Source organism: Ursus arctos, unplaced genomic scaffold (genome assembly GCF_023065955.2).
Source record: "Ursus arctos isolate Adak ecotype North America unplaced genomic scaffold, UrsArc2.0 scaffold_25, whole genome shotgun sequence".
Lineage (NCBI taxonomy): Eukaryota > Metazoa > Chordata > Mammalia > Carnivora > Ursidae > Ursus > Ursus arctos.
The window spans coordinates 11,772,406-11,788,859 of NW_026622930.1; the positions used below are offsets into that span (position 1 = coordinate 11,772,406).

Here is a 16,454-nt window from a genome sequence, read left to right on the forward strand (position 1 = left end):
TCCCACATTGGGCTCCTCCTCTGGGAGCCTGCTTCTTCCTCTCCCACTCCCCCTGCTTGTGTTCCCTCTCGCTGGCTGTCTCTGTCAAATAAATAAATAAAATCTTAAAAAAAAAAAAAAAGAATAGTACCCACTGGATAGAATATACATCTGGGTTTTCGAGACATTTTTATCTAGGAATTATGTGCTTCTCTGGGACGTTCCAGAAACCTAGTGTAAATAGCACTCTTTTGATGCTATGTTTGTTCTTTTATGGATTTTGTGATGTATCTATATACACACACTTTTTTAAAAACTATAACCTTCTGGGGAAAATTATATATAAAGTACAACTGTTTATACCTCTAACGTGACTACACTACTTAAATTTGGAATTGATGGTTTAGCTCATGGAAAGTTGCTTTTTTTTTTTTTTTTTTTTTTGACAGGTTATAAGCAATGCCTTGAAAGTTTGGGGTTTAGAACTAATTCTCTTCAACAGTCCGGAGTATCAGAGGCTCAGGATCGATCCCATGTAAGATTTTATTTTGCTTTCCCTAAATTTGATTTTTAAAGTTACAATTTCTTAAAGAAGAAAAGTATATTTTGAATGCTTTTGTTTTGATGCTCCCTGTTTCATTCTCTCAGAGTTTCCTATTACATCTTTTGGGGATGTCCATGAACATCTGCCCACTGAGCCTTCCCCACACCTCAGAGTCTGACAGCACAGAGCTGATCCTTAAATGCTGTGTGATGCTAGTGTTTTTGCCTCACACCACTAATCTGCAGAGAGATTTATACTGTTTTCTAATTTCTTAAAAACCAGTGATCCTTAACTGTAGGCATAATCCTAATGTTTTTTATAATACTTGCCAGTAGATAAAGTAAATGAATATGAACTCTACAATTTCAACTTGTGTATGTATTTTTTTTCTTTTTCTAGAAATGAAAGATCATTTATATGCAATTACAAAGAACACTGGTTTACAGTTAGAAAATTAGGGAAACAGGTAATGTTTCTCCCCTTCCCTGCCTTTTTTCTCATTTTGCACTCCATTTGCAACTAAAATGTAAAGGATTGCTACCTTAAAGATGAAGAAACTTACCAGTAATGTGTGTGTGTGGTATAGTTTCAATCTCGATAGAGATTTGGTGTTTTAAAAGATAGTATCAGGTTCTCTTACAGATTTATTTATAACAACCATACAGAATTGACTCTTGAACAACATGGGTTTGAACTACATGGGTCCACTTATACGTGGATTTTTTTTTTTTTTACGGTACTGTAAATGTATTTTCTGTATGGTTTTCTTAGTAACATTTTCTTTTCTCTAGCTTTATTGTAAAAATAAGTATATAAGGGGCACCTGGCTGGTCGTAGAGCATGCAACTTGTAGTCTCAGAGTTACGAGTTCAAGTCCCATGTTGGGCATGGAGCCTACTTTAAAAAAAAAAAAGTACATAATACATATACAGAATATGTGTTCATTGTTCATGTTAGCAGTAAGACATCTGGTCACCAGTAGGCTATTAGTAATTGAGTTTTTGAGGAGTCAAAATTCTGAAAGCATGTGGATTTTCAACTGTGCAGGGGGTCAGCACCCCTAACCCCCACGTTGTTCAAGGGTCAACTGCATAATTCATATCATAAGAAAAACTTTCTATTTAATACAATACAGATGGGGTTACTTTTAGTGGGTTTTTATGTGATAAAGATGTTCTTCCAGTTAACTATGACTGTATGGGTTTGTGTTGAGCATACAGTAGTGTCATGAAGCCTGAAACAACATCCAGATGAATAAAAGTTTTTCAATCATGTTAGCTTTAGCGTATCAAGATTATTCACATGCCAGAATGCCATGTAATACATACATCTGCATAAAGTCATTTCTGGTTTTTGGTTTTTTTTTTTCAAAAAAGAACATGGAATGTGTCTTGAACAAGCCTTTCTTAAGATCGAGAAATGTACCTAAGATGTCATTTTTGTAAACAGTTACCAAAGATCTTTGTATACATGGTATCACTTTTGAAACAATTATTTAAAGCCCTTTTTATCAGAATTTTGAATCTTCAAAAGAGGGTTATTGTAAATTATCTAATATAAAAAGAAATGAACTGTTGATATGCTCGACAACATGGATGGCTCTAAAAATAATTATGCTGAGTGAAAGAAGCCAGACAAAAATACTACATACTGAATGGTTCCGTTTACATAAAGGTCTAGAAAATGCAAACTAATCTATAGACAGAAAGCAGATGGGTCAGGTTGCCTGGGGGTGAGGAAGGCAAGGAGCAGTGAGAGAGGAGCATCATAAGGGGCGCCAGAAACTCTCTCAGTTGTGGTGATGCTTTCATGGGTGTATGGATATGTTAAACTTCAAATTGGACTGTGATTTCTTGCATGTCAGTTACATCCCCGTAAAACTGTTTTAAAAAATAATACAGAGCAAAAAAGAAAATGAAATCAAGAATGAGTGCATCGGATTAAATCAGTAAGAGGTAATTCCAAAACAGAAACCCTACTATTATCTTTTAAGTCAGCCACCCAGAAGCAGCTTCATGTGACATGGTTATTTCTAAAGGTCCTTCCTGAGTTATAAAGAGCAAGGAAGGCAGTATGATGCAGTGGAGGCTGACCTGAGTGGGGATCAAGTCTAAGGAAAGACCAGGGAGGACACTCCCAAGGTTATTTAACCTTTGGCTTTTATTTATATTTATTTTTATTTAAATTACTGTCTAGATCCATCCATGTTGTGGCAAATGGTAAGATTTCATTTTTTAAAAAAGGTTTATTTATTTAGGGAGAGAACATGAATTGGGGGAGGGGCAGAGGGAGAGGGAGAGAGGATCTTAAGCAGACTCTGAGCTAAGCACAGAGCCCAACTCGGGACTTGATCTCTTGACCCTCAGATCATGACCTGAGCCAAAATCAAGAGTCAGAGGCTTAACTGACTGAGACCCCCCCAGGTGCCCCAGGATTTCATTCGTTTTTATGGCTGAGTAATATTCCAGAGTGTGTATGTATCGTCTGTCTTTAGCCATTCATCTGTCAGTGGACACTTGGGCTGCTTCCATAATTTAGCTATTGTAAATAATGTTGCAGTAAACATAGAGGTGCATATATCTTTCCAAAGTAGTGTTTTGGTATTCTTTGGGTATATACCCAGTAGTGGAATTAGTGGATCATAGGGCAGTTCTGTTTTTAATTTGGGGGGAACCTCCATACTGTTTTCCACAGCAGCTGCACCAGTTTGCATTCCCACCAGCAGAGCACGAGGGTTCCTCTTTCGCCACATCCTTGCCAACACTCGTTGTTTCTTGTGTTGTTGATTTTAGCCATTCTGACAGCTGATATCTCACGGTAGTTTTGATGTGCATTTCTGCGGTGACGGGTGGTGTGGAGCATCTTTTCATGTGTCCGTTAGCCATCTGCATGTTGTCTTTGGAGAAATGAATGACTGGAAAAGCGTTATCTCTGTCAAAATCAAGGAAAAGTAATCAGTCATGATGCTGACAGTAATTTTTGAAACTTCTGTATCATGTGGGTTAAATTAGGAGTCCTATGAAGTAGTGACTAAATGATTTGAATTACATGTCGATAGTGGCTTAGTGATGTTTATAAAATCAATGGGTGATTATAAATTCTCTTCCTGAAATGTCTAGTTTTCTCACAATTGAAATCTTTTAAAATTTTATCTATTTATTTTAGAGAGAGGGAGGGAGAGCGCGCACAGGAGCAGGGGCAAAGGGAGAGAGAATCCTTGAGCAGACTCTGCCCTGAGCCTGGAGCCCAACATGGGGCTCGATCTCACGACCCTGAGATCATAAACTGAGCTGAAACCAAGAGGTGGACACTTAACCGACTGAGCCACCCAGGCACCCCTGAAATCTTTTGACCAAAATTATCAACAGTGGGAAAATTTTATGTAGTTTCATTTTTCTTCAGCATAATGTGATTAGGATTTTGTTGGGCTGATACTTTGAAAAAAGATTTGATTATACCTATCAATAAAGGTACTTTAAAGTACTGACCATCAGTTTCTATACTCTTTTTGGGAGTGGGAGATTTAAAATTTATGACTTAAAGCAAAATTTTATTTTTAAAACATTTTTGAAAGCATTTAGTACTTGTGTTCTTAAAAAGTCACATTGTTTAATTACTTTAAAAAATCTTGGTTCGACAATGTTTTTGGTATTTAGATAGTCTTAATAAGTGAAGATGGGTTATATTTATTCTTAACATTTGGAACTTCCTTATTACTTACAATGGACATTAACTTAAATATTTACAATTTTTTTCCAGTGGTTCAACTTGAATTCTCTCTTGACGGGTCCAGAATTAATATCAGACACATACCTTGCACTTTTCTTGGCTCAATTACAACAGGAAGGTAAATAAAGAGTGAAATTTTTACAACGTTATCTTTCAAAGTAGCTAAATAAAACTAGCTCTACAGGTGTAAGTATAACAATAACTGTTTTTATGGCAGTGAAATCATCTTGGTGAACTTTAATCTGTGATTTGGATGACACCGTCCAGGCAGAATTTTCACTGACACTTGGCCCTCACCTGAGGATGCTGCTTCCTTAGCAGTGCCACTGAGTGATGGCTCTTTTTCCTTGCAGACCCCACCGACCCCTTGGCTAAGGGTGCGAGTGGGTATCCTTCCTTCTCCGTGCCCCTCCTAGGCCACTCTCCTTCACTGAAAACTCCAGCTCCTTTAAAATACCTGACACTAAATTAAAAAAAAAAAATTAAAAAACTAAAATAAAACATCTGACACTAGAGTAAACTCTCCCTCCTGCTCTTTTCATTCATCCGTGATCCTCCTTTTCCACAGAAGATTTTTAGAGTCTGACTCACTGTTTTCTCTCAACTTGAACTCCTTTCATCATTCTTAAGTGATTTCTACATCAAAAATCCACCCAATTCAGTACCTTGCTTTTTATTTTCAAAGATCATTTTCTTCCCTCGTGCCTTGCCATTACCAATAACTGTCCCACCTTCAAATCCCAGTCACAGGCATTTTATTCTTTGACAGTTGCCTCCTATCTTTATACCATATTTTCTGTTTTCTGTGTCCAACAATTCTTTAAACCCTACTCAAACATTCCCCTTACATCCTTACTTCCTGTCTGGCCCTGCTTATTTCTGTAAACCCATCATTATAATCAATCTGATGCATTCCTCAACTCCTCTTTCCTTCCCTCTATCATACTTTCATGACAAAATGCCAGCCCTGGTTAATATCAGATCTTGGGCTTGTCCGTTCCTGCATCAGAGCAGCAGAACATGGCCACAGGCAACATAAAATAGGATGACTGATTTTGCTTTAAATTTATGATCACAGATTTCAAAGGATCCTTTAAGGCCACTTGACATTCCTACCGTGTTTTTGTAGTAAGTTCACTTGCCACTCTCCAAGATGCTTATTTCCTAGTTCCTCTCTTCAAACCTCTGACCAGTCCCCTCTCCCTGACTCCTAGCTTACGGCCTTCCTTTGTATTGTACTGACAAAACAGAAGCAACGAAAAGAGAACTTCCTGGGATGCCTGAGTGGCTCAGTCGGTTAATCATCTGCCTTCGGCTCAGGTCATGATCCTGGGGTCCTGGGATTGAGTCCCGCATCAGGTTCTTGCTCAGCGGGGAGCCTGCTTCTCTCTCTGCCTGCCGCTCCCCCTGCTTGTGCATGCGCACTCGGGCTCGCTCGCTCTCTCTCTGACAAATAAATAAAATCTTGAAAAAAAAAAAAAAGAACTTCCCCATCTTTCTACCAGCAAATCTATCAACTTATCTATATGTCAGCCTGTGTGTTGAGCCTAGTAAAGTAGCTGAATTGCCCCCTGCTCCTGGCCAAGACCAACCTGTCCACTCCGGGGCGGGATCCCAGCCCCTCTCACCTACTCAGGGTCTTTGCTCCTGCTCTTGCCTTTCTACTTTCCTACATGATCACTTCACCCCCTCTTTCTGTATTAGTCCTAACAGCATAGAAATAAACCTTTTATTTCTATTGACCAAAAAAGAAGAAGCCTGTCTCGACTCCAGGAAAGTCCAGCTGCCTGCCATTTTTATTTTCCCCTTACACTCACCTCTGGCGTGTTGTCTCCTGTTCTTGAACTCATTCCAGTCACACTGTCATAACCAGCATTTCACCAGAAAAGCCTTCTTGCCAAGGTTACCAGTGACCTCCAGAAAAGCCTTCTTGCCAAGGTTACCAGTGACCTCCAGAAAAGCCTTCTTGCCAAGGGTACCAGTGACCTCCAGAAAAGCCTTCTTGCCAAGGTTACCAGTGACCTCCACATTTGTATTCAATTCTCAATCTTCCTTTTATTTGACCTCATCTAATTGAGAGTATAGTTGATTATGCTCTCATGTAGAACAGAACAAAACTGTTTCATTGAAAATTTCAAACAGAGAAAATAATGTGATGGATTCTCATGTACCCTTTACCCGGCTTCAACAATTATCTCATGGCCAATCTTGTTATACCCGTTTCCTTCCCCTGCTTATTTTGAGCATCTTATTTTCTCTGTAAGTCTATTTTAACTAAAATATTTAAAAGCAGGGGCGCCTGGGTGGCACAGCGGTTAAGCGTCTGCCTTCGGCTCAGGGCGTGATCCCGGTGTCATGGGATTGAGCCCCACATCAGGCTCCTCCGCTATGAGCCTGCTTCTTCCTCTCCCACTCCCCCTGCCTGTGTTCCCTCTCTCGCTGGCTGTCTCTATCTCTGTCGAATAAATAAATAAAATCTTTAAAAAAATATATTTAAAAGCAAGCACTCTTTAAATTATATATACGGCCTCAATACTATAAGCACACAAAAAATTTAGCCACAGTGCTTTAATAACATCAGATATGCAGTCAGTGTTCACATCTCTAATCTCTTTGGTGGTTGGGATTTTCACAGTTTAGCCAGGTTGAAATAAGGTTCATTAATTGCATTGATTGGATGTCTTCCAAGTCTAACTATAGGTTTCTTCTTCTCTTTTTTTCCCTTGGTTTTGTTTTTTGTTTTTTTTTTTTAAGAAAATGGGTCATTTGTTCTTTCCCACGATCTGAATTTTGTCGATTATATCTTTATTTTCCTCTAAGCCCTGGATACCCAACAGACTGGCCCTGAGGCTTGATCAGATTCAGGTTCATTTGGGACAGGGTGGGGAGACAGTGGGACACTTCACAGAGGGTGTGGCACTTGATGTCTGGTTATCTCTCTTTGTGATTTGAGCAACTATTGATGTTCAGTTCCTAGATAGATTATTTCATTAAGGGTTGCAAAAGGATGATGTTAGATTCCCATCATGCCTTCCTGTAATAGCTGGCTACTTGTACACAGATAAACTTTGATCAGTGATTTCGTTAATCCTGAAGTAGAGTTCATATGGGAAAAGCAGCATACATGTTCTTCCCTTTTATGACTTTCCAAGATGAATTGGTTTCATAGTGTCCTTCCTCCAAAGGTAACCAGTTAGTTTGCGGTTTTCTTGTATGCCATGGTAAACTAATCCATTAAACCATAGTTTGTGTATTTCAGTTCATTGTAATTATTATTCATATTGATACTCAAATTGTCCATGTGCACCGGGGGAGCCTTTTGAAGTTGACTTCCAAGTTTCTAAAATGACCACTGTAGCTTTTTGAAGGCTTTCTTTCTCATAAGACAAGATGTTTCAGGCTTACCTTGTATGTTTCTTGCCCTGTATGTAGGTTTGAAAGATCAGTCTGGGTACTAGCATGCTTATTACTACTGGGTTTGTTGTCATGGTGTTCTTTCCCATTTACATTTAGGATTATAGTATCTTTACTTTTTTGATTTCATATACTAGTATGTTTTTTCTTTTATGCCTAAACCTTGGTTCCTAAGTATATCCTTCCTTCTTGAAATACTGTCCACGCTCGGCTGCCAGGCCACTGTGCTCTGGTTTTACTCGTATGTTGTTGGCTTCTTTCAGATTCCTTTTGTGGGTCTTACTCTTACTAATCTCTTGTGGTTGAAGTGACCCAGAGGTCAGTCCTTGGACAGTTTCTTGATTGTGTGCTGTCCTATTGTTATTATTGTTGTTGCTGTCCCATTATTTTAGATATCCTCTCTAAAAAAATCTGTATGCCCATAATTCCTAAACGTTCATTTTCTGCCTACACATCTACCCTGAACACCGAACTCCACACATTGACGTCTCCACTTGGGAAGTCCAGGAAGCATTTCAAACTGAATGTGTCTGCAGAAGACTGATTTTTCTTCTCCCAATATATGCTGTCTCTCAGGTTTTCTGTTGTAGTCAGGCTCTCCCTTCTTACACTCTAGTTCCTGTACATTATATCGATAAAGTAGCCCAGAGTGCTTTGTAAACAACGTTGTGCGTGTTACGGCACTCACTCTCTTCATCCTTCCCAGCGTGCTTAGAATGAAAGCTAACATCTTGAATAAAACCGGAGGTATTTACTGTGCCTCCTGACCAAGACAGTTTCTGTTCTTCATGATGCCCTTCATGGAATGCCATGGTGCCGACACATTTACTTGAAGATCTGGAAACAAGTTTACTGCCATAAAACATGCTAGATCATCTGAACTCTGAGCACGTTTGTCCTTATTTTTAAAAAGTGTATTAATCGTATTTTGTACTTGTTCAAAAAATACTGCTTTGACTTTTTCCCTTTAACAGTTTGTTTGATCTTTGTTCTTTTGTTTCATTATCTTTTAATGCTCACAAAGGATATCCAGTAATAAGTACCAAGTTTAAGAAAAATTTATGGTAGAAAAGCTTATATTGTTTAGAATGACTTAGGTATAGTCTACCCATGTTCAGTTTTTGTGTGGAGTATTTAGCTGGGAAAACTCTGGCTTTCTAGAATCATATTTATAGAAAATTACACTGAATCAGTGTAATTCTTTCAAAATATGAACCACATCAGCAACACCTTGACTACATTTTGAGCATTGGTTTCCCAACTCCTGTTTTCAGGGAGGAGGGGGTTGTGTGTGCGTGCACGTGTGCGTGCATGTGTGTGTGTGTGCGCGTGCATGCGCACACGCATGCGTGATACGTGTGTGTCAGGGTGGGGGGGTATCTTTCTACAGATGATTCATTTTACCCGTATTTCACATTGTTACACACATTATCGGATTGTACCCTCACAACAGCCCTCTGAGGAAGGTACCAGTATCTTCAGTTTAACAACTGCATAAACCAAGACGTAGCTGAGTAAAATGATTTACCAAAGACCATGCTCAATCTTGAAATTGGAAGAGCTAGGACCAAAACCCTGGCCGTTTGATTCCAAATTCCTTGCTCTTCCCCACTCCTTTACCTGCCTGTGTGTTACCATTTAGTGAGTAGTCTACTTGGTCACACGCTCTTTTGGTCGGGCCGTTTGTAGTCCATTTATTCCTCATATCAGTCTATGAGATGAAGAAAGTGGGGCTTAGAGACTTTCAGTAGTTTGTCCTAGTTCACCCTGCCAGTAAGTGTAAGAACCATTATTTGAACCCAGGTCTTTCTCCCTCCTCAGCTTGTATTCTTTCCACTCTACTGTGCTGCCTTTCCATCTGCTATCATTTTAAACCTATTTTTAATCTCTTACTAGCTGTTTTAGTTTATTTTTGCCTTTTTTTTAGGTTATTCTATATTTGTTGTTAAGGGTGATCTGCCAGATTGTGAAGCTGACCAACTTCTACAGATGATCAGGGTCCAACAGATGCATAGACCAAAACTCATCGGAGAAGAATTAGCACAACTGAAAGAACAGAGGTAAAATTAAGCCTGCGGAATGGAGTATATGATAGTCTTTCATTACAAGAATTACATTTTCTTTCTCTTTTCTTTTTTTTTTTTTGAGATTTTGTTTTTTTAAGTAATCTCTACATCCAGTGTGGGGCTCAGACCTCACAACCCCGAGATCATGGTGTACTGACTAAGTCAGCCAGGTACCCCGAGAATTACATTTTCATGCTTAAATTGAATGTGTGGTCCTTTTATTGTTGGTGATTTTTTTTTTTTAGACCTCTTATATTTTTAGTGAAGTTTTTTGGTTCAAACTTGGATCGACTCTTTGATTACTTAATTAGCTTAGATGCACATCACAGGACAATCTTTGTATCATTAGATTATCTGCCAGGAAATGTGTAATTTTTTACTTATATAGGCTCTTTGGGCAGCTGGCTGGCTCCGTCGGTAGAGCAAGCGACTCTCGATCTCAGGGTTGTGAGTTCAAGCCCCACATTGGATAGAGGGATTACTTAAAAAAAGTGAAATCTAAGTTCAAGCCCCATGTTGGGTGTAGAGATTACTTAAAAATAAAATCTTAAAAAAATTATTTTAAAAAATCTTTCATTTAAAAGTATCTCTATGTTTTATCTAAAAATAGAAAACTGACCTTCAGTTACTATCTGTTTTTGTTCTTTAGAGTCCAGAAAACAGATCTGGAACGAGTCTTAGAAGCAAATGATGGGTCAGCCATGTTAGACGAAGATGAGGAAGATTTGCAGAGGGCTCTGGCACTAAGTCGCCAAGAAATTGACATGGAAGATGAAGAAGCAGATCTCCGTAGGGCTATTCAGCTGAGTATGCAAGGTATCAGCGTTGGATGTATACTTCATTTGAGGTTGAAGGATTGATTCAGATTATTCTTAGTTCCCCTGGAAGTTAATGTACTATTGGGAGAAGTTCTTTGACAATTACTGCAGAAGCAATAACTATGTACATAAAATCCACTATTCTTTTAGCTTTCTTAAAATATAAATAACTTTTTACAACCTAAGTTATATTAGGACTAGTTATATTTTTATTCTGGTTTTTCCATTTGGTTATAATACTGTACTAACACAACAATAAATGGTGCTTAATCTTTGTGGGCAAAAAGTGGGGAGGCCCTTACCCAGACTGCCTTTTTTGTAAATGTATGCTCTTGGATACAAAGGAAGGCCTGGGCAGAAAATATTTAAAAAGTCTAACACTTAGTGGCTGTGCAACTTAACAACTTAAGCCCACTTCGATGGGCCCACAGGATAGTGACGTAAGCCCACTAGCAGAGGAGAATGAAGATGTATCCCCTAGGGAATCCAGGCAGTGAGAATTGTCTGGGATACAGCTCAAAGAGGCTTACTGAAAGGCATATGTGGTTTTCTTTGGCAGTTTTGTTTTCTCTAATTAATGTGAATTTGCCTTCTACTTAATGAGATTACTCAATGGAATTTCTTAAATATCTAAATAAAATTGAGGTTACGGTAATATGAAGACTATCCTTTTTATCCTGAATTCTCATGCCTCCTGGCACACCTTGGAGTGCTTTATATGTGCAAAATCCCATTTTTGATTAATAGAGCCCTGCTGGATTAGCCCAATAATGGACAGATAACAGCTTTTATAACTTTAGATATTTTTGTGTCCTTCGCTTCTCTTCCCGCTTTATTTCACCATCTGGGCAGGATCTGTGGTTGGTGCAATTATTAAGTGAGAACAGGGACACATACTTAAGTTGGTATAGAATGCAAGTATTTTAGGGTAGGGGAATACAGAGAATGGGTTCACAGTCACCCACATTAAGTTGTTTCTAGTTGAAAGTGCCCCTTCATTTCTAGTAAGTTAAAGAGGCACACTTGTGGTGTTAATGGCTCTTCCTGCCAAGTTGGTTGTTGGACTTACACCCTCACATCCACTGTATCAGATGGGTGTGGACACGGGTTATATTTGAACTGCCTTATTCAGATTTGTCCTTGAGAGTTTCAGAGCCTTTCTTGCATTTACAGAATAGTAGCACAATATTTTTAAGAAGAAAACTTTTCAAAAACTTGCTCAAATAAGTGTAAACATAGTGTTGCTTAAATTGGTAAATAAAATGATTGGTTTTTCGTTCCGTTTTCTTTTGTCTTCAGGTAGTTCCAGAAGTATATCTCAAGATATTCCCCAGACATCAGGTACACATCTTACTTCAGAAGAGCTACGGAAGAGAAGAGAAGCCTACTTTGAAAAGTAAAGTAGTTGGTACAATATTAAAATTGCATATTTAATGTGTACTTTGTCTGTTTTGTGTACAGTTTATGCACGTAGAGCTTTGGTAGGATTCTCTCCTTTTAAAAGATTGGTTACCATCTGAACCCTGTGAACATCTGAGTGTATTTTTTTTTATAATTTTTATTTTGTTATATTTGTCACCATACAGTACATCCCCAGTTTTTGATGCAATGTTCCATGATTCATTATTTGCGTATAACACCCAGTGCACCATGCAATATGTCCCCTCCGTAATACCCATCACCGGCTGAGTGGTTTTTTTTTAATAATTTACGGCAAATGAACTGAAATGATATGTAGTTTTAGGGAAAACCTTTGCCATGATACCATTTAAGTTTATATGAAATAAAGGTGAAGGAAACCCAGTAAAATTTCAGTCATCAAAAGAAAATGGAATTGGACCAAAGCAAAGAACAATGCCTAATAATCCTCTGGATGTGCTTCTTGGTTACCTGACCAGCCCTGCGAAGTTCTTCTGTCACTTAACAGGAAAAACAGCATGTGGTTCGGGGAACGCACTCCCATCCCAGGTAGAGGTGGTGGTTAATTGTTCTTCTTATTGCCACTTTAGGATTATCGCAGGCCTGTCAGCATAGAGACATGGGGCAAACCATAAATCTGAATCATCAGCTCCCAAAACCCAACTGTGTGTGTGCTCTCAAATTAGAAAATAAATGTCATCCTTTCCAGTAACTACCATTCACTAGTTGTCTTCCCTTTTTCTTTTAAGAATAAAAATTTATCTTAAAGGTTACATGGTAGTCTTTAGATAGATAGATATTCAGATCCTCTGATCCCAAGTCAGAAACCAGAAGGCCAGTGGCTGAATCTGGCCTGTTCACTGTGTTTCATCAATTCTGAGATGTATATATTTTCACATTTCAACATCTCTGCAATTGAGAAGTGTCTTACAATCATAATTGGCAGTATTACTGGGATCTAAACTATTGGAGCGTTTTACATTTGATGATGTAATGAAGATAATATTTACCTTGTTTTCTGTTTTGTTTTTTTTAAGTCACAACTCAGAAGTATATGAAGGAAAGTTCTGATCAGCTGACATCCTCTTAATGTGAGATATTTCTAGTCTTTATTCAGTGATAGATTAATGAATTAATTATATGAAATTCAAAATAGTGCTTATTAGTGCTTCACTTCCTTTCAAAATTTTAATTTTTTTAAAAAGTTTTTTAATTATGATAAAATTCAAATATCTATAAAAGTAGAGAAACCAGCATAATGAACCCCTGTTTACCTAACATAGCCCAGATTTAACAAATATCAGCATGTGGCCAGTCATGGTTTTCTGTGCCCCCATCTCTCCACCTTTCCCCTCTCCCACTCCAAAGCTGGGATTATTTTGTGACAAATCTAAATTATTGTATCCTTTGATCCATTTTTTTAGAATATAGTGAAATGTATTGTACCCTATAATGTTAATAATTATCACATGATAATTATTGGTAATTCTGCAGTACCATCAAGCATCTAGTTAGTGTTACAGATCACTTAAGGAGCGCCTGGCTGGCTTAGTCGATGGAGCATGCAGCTCTTGATCTTGGAGTTGTTTAAGTTCGAGCCCCACATGGGGTGTACAGATTATTTTAAAATGAAATCTTTAAAAAAAAAACACTTAAAACTGTTAATTAGATAAAAACCAATATTCTAGAAAATTTAAGACATGTCAAAATTAAAAGAAAACAATCCTATCCTTTAATAACTAACATTAGTATTTTGACACATCCTCTTCTAGTCACACAGACACACGTGTATCATATGTTAGTTACATCCATTTTCCCATCAGAGTAAGTAGTCTTTGTATAGGCTGCGTGATATTTCATAAAATGAATGTATAGGTCATAATTTATATGTGAACCTTTGATTTTTACTATTATAATTAATAGTGCAATGAATAATCTTTGTACTAACTCTGTGCCTCAAACCTCTCATCATTTCTTCTAGTTATTCTGAGATTTTTGGGTTAAAGGACAGAAACATTTTTTAAGGTCTTCGTACAGATTTCTGAACTGCTCTCCAGAACATTCACAAATGATACTTCTACCATGCTTATTTCACATTCCATTTTTTGCCAGATTAAATTGGTCCAGACATACTTTATAGCGAAACTACAAAATGCACAAGTAGATCTAAGAAAAATAAATTTTTTTATACTTTAAAGTATAAAAATAAATCCCTTTTTTATTTAAAAAATTTTTTAGTTTTTTTTGGGGGGGGTAGCAGATTGAAAATGTGGAACTTTAATATGTTTAATCTTTATAGTAGAAAGGATTTTAAATGTTTGAGCATCAGCGCAGCTCCTTCCTGGTTGGAGGGTAGTTGACTGGGGAGGAAGGTGTGCAGTGGTGGTTTACAGCTTCAGCTTCATCCTCTGCCTCCTGGTCTGACCTTGAAAATACTGGTGGAGGGCGCCTGGGTGGCACAGTCCATTCAGTATCTGCCTTCGGCTCAGGTCATGATCCCAGGGTCCTGGAATCAAGTCCCACATCGGGCTCCTTGCTCAGCGGGGAGCCTGCTTCTCCCTCTGCCTGTTGCTCCCCCTGCTTGTGCTCTCTCTCTCTCTGACAAATAAGTAAAATCTTAAAAAAAAAAAAAAAAGAAAAGAAAAGAAAGGAAGAAAGAAAATACTGGTGGGAACTTAAGGAGAACTAGAGAATATTTTACAGAGTCACATGTTGCTGAGAAGAGTTAAGAGCTAACTTCTTGGTGTTTCTTTTCAGCATCGTCTAGCAGGACTCATTAGTAAAGGAGCTGAAAAAACAATATTAGTTTCCAATATTAGACCTTTCACTAGAGTTCCTGATTACTAAGACTACAAGGTCCTTGTCTGTCTAGCTTCCGTCTTTGGGAACTTGACTCTAAGGTTATTGAGCTACCTCTTTGTTCCTTCTGACCCTCTCCAAACTGATCCTGGTGCTAACTTGTTATTCAAACAAATTTTGAATTCAAAATAAGGTGTTTTTCCATTCAAATGGTTTATTTGTTACTCATTCAAATAGGTTTTTTTTTTCTTGTACAGTATTTGAAGCTTCAGGCCTAATGTAGTAACCACAGTATTCATGCATCAAGCATAAAAATACTGTCTAAAAACCTACCTGTTACAAAGTCATAGTTAATGGGGGCGCCTGGGTGGCTCGGTTGGTTAAGCGTCCAACTCTTGATTTCGGCTCAGGTCGTGATCTCAGGGTTCTGAGATCCAGCCCTGCATTGGGCTTCCCACTCAGCAAGGAGTCTGCTTCTCTCTCTCTCTCTCTCTCTCTCTCTCTCTCTCCCCCCTCCCTCTCCCTCTCCCTCCCTCCCCCCCCCCGCCCCCACTCACACATGTGGGCACTCTCTCCCTCTCTCTAAAATAAATCTTTAAAAAAACCCAAAAAATCAATAAAGTCATTGTTAATGAATGAGCGTTAAGTAATATGTTCACAGCCGAAATATATTTTCCAGTAATAATCTCTAAATCCATTTTACCTATTATAAAACCCCAACTAAAAATCTTACTGTATCAGGTTTTAACTATAAAACCTACATTAAAAACTCAAATTGAGCATCAAATTCGGCAGTATGTGTAAAACTATTGTGTTAACCATAATATCTTAGCATTTTTAATTCTTCTCCAGGTGTAGCTCTGAAATGATGCAGGTTCTTTCATTCTGTTACTAAAAAAGTGTTTCCCAACAAAGAGGGAATTCCTGGGCATTGTCTTCATGGTTACGGATTGCTATGACGTTTTGATTGTCTAACACTGGAGCCACCACTGCAGTGGCGTGGCGTAACAGGATTCAGTTCAAGAAACAAGCTACTGGCGGTAGTTTAAACAGGAAGATATTGAGTACAGAAACTCAGGGCTTACACAGCCTTAGGAAGAGCTGGAGGTGCAGGCTGTAGGCCAGGCTTCCAGAATTCCAAAGACCAACTTGTTGGAAGAGCTACGACCACTGCCCCAGTTGGCGTGACGGGGAATCGGGATATGGAGTTGAACACACTGCTCTAGCTGTGATCCTAGGATCGGGGAAGCTGCCACCACAGTTGCCGAGACAGGGGAGCACGAAGTCTAGCCCCCGCTGCAGCTGCTGTGAAGCAGAATCCTGGGACGGGCAGCTCCTTGACTTCACGGCAGCAGGAAGATGGCTGGGTCTCATTTCTGAGGGTGCTTCGTTGATAACCAGAATCCTCACCGTACAGAGACCTAAGATGTTGTTTTTAGCTTTCTAGCCTTTGTGATTCTAAGGGCACATTCAAAGCCACAGTGGGAATGGCGCTGATTTGCTGTTTGAACATGTTGCATCTTACTGCGTCAACAAATATGAAAGGTGTCAAAATTGTTTCAAGGTTGGCAATTCCTTTACTTCTCACTTTTCATTAATTTAAAGTAGAATAAACCTTATCCCTCTTAAGGTCACTGTCTCACCTGCTACACTCTTGTGTTCTGACATACTGTCTTGATTGGAGGG

General features: G+C 38.6%; 1 protein-coding gene across 8 annotated transcripts in view; it reads left to right on the top strand.

Moving 5' to 3' along the window:
• ATXN3 (ataxin 3) overlaps positions 1-16,454 on the top strand; it is a 36,650-nt gene that overhangs the window by 9,333 nt on the left and 10,863 nt on the right. For 2 of the 8 annotated variants that reach the window (XM_026515430.3, XM_057318678.1), the window contains exons 4-11: positions 429-514; positions 923-989; positions 4,283-4,370; positions 9,594-9,726; positions 10,382-10,548; positions 11,850-11,946; positions 13,007-13,060; positions 15,621-16,244. In XM_026515430.3, coding sequence (XP_026371215.1) covers positions 429-514; positions 923-989; positions 4,283-4,370; positions 9,594-9,726; positions 10,382-10,548; positions 11,850-11,946; positions 13,007-13,040 — 672 coding nt within the window. In that variant the 3' untranslated portion in view covers positions 13,041-13,060; positions 15,621-16,244. Of the gene's footprint in view, positions 1-428; positions 515-922; positions 990-4,282; positions 4,371-9,593; positions 9,727-10,381; positions 10,549-11,849; positions 11,947-13,006; positions 16,397-16,454 lie in introns of those variants that run through there. The other 6 variants (XM_048220183.2, XM_057318676.1, XM_057318677.1 and 3 more) reach the window with 5 other exon arrangements.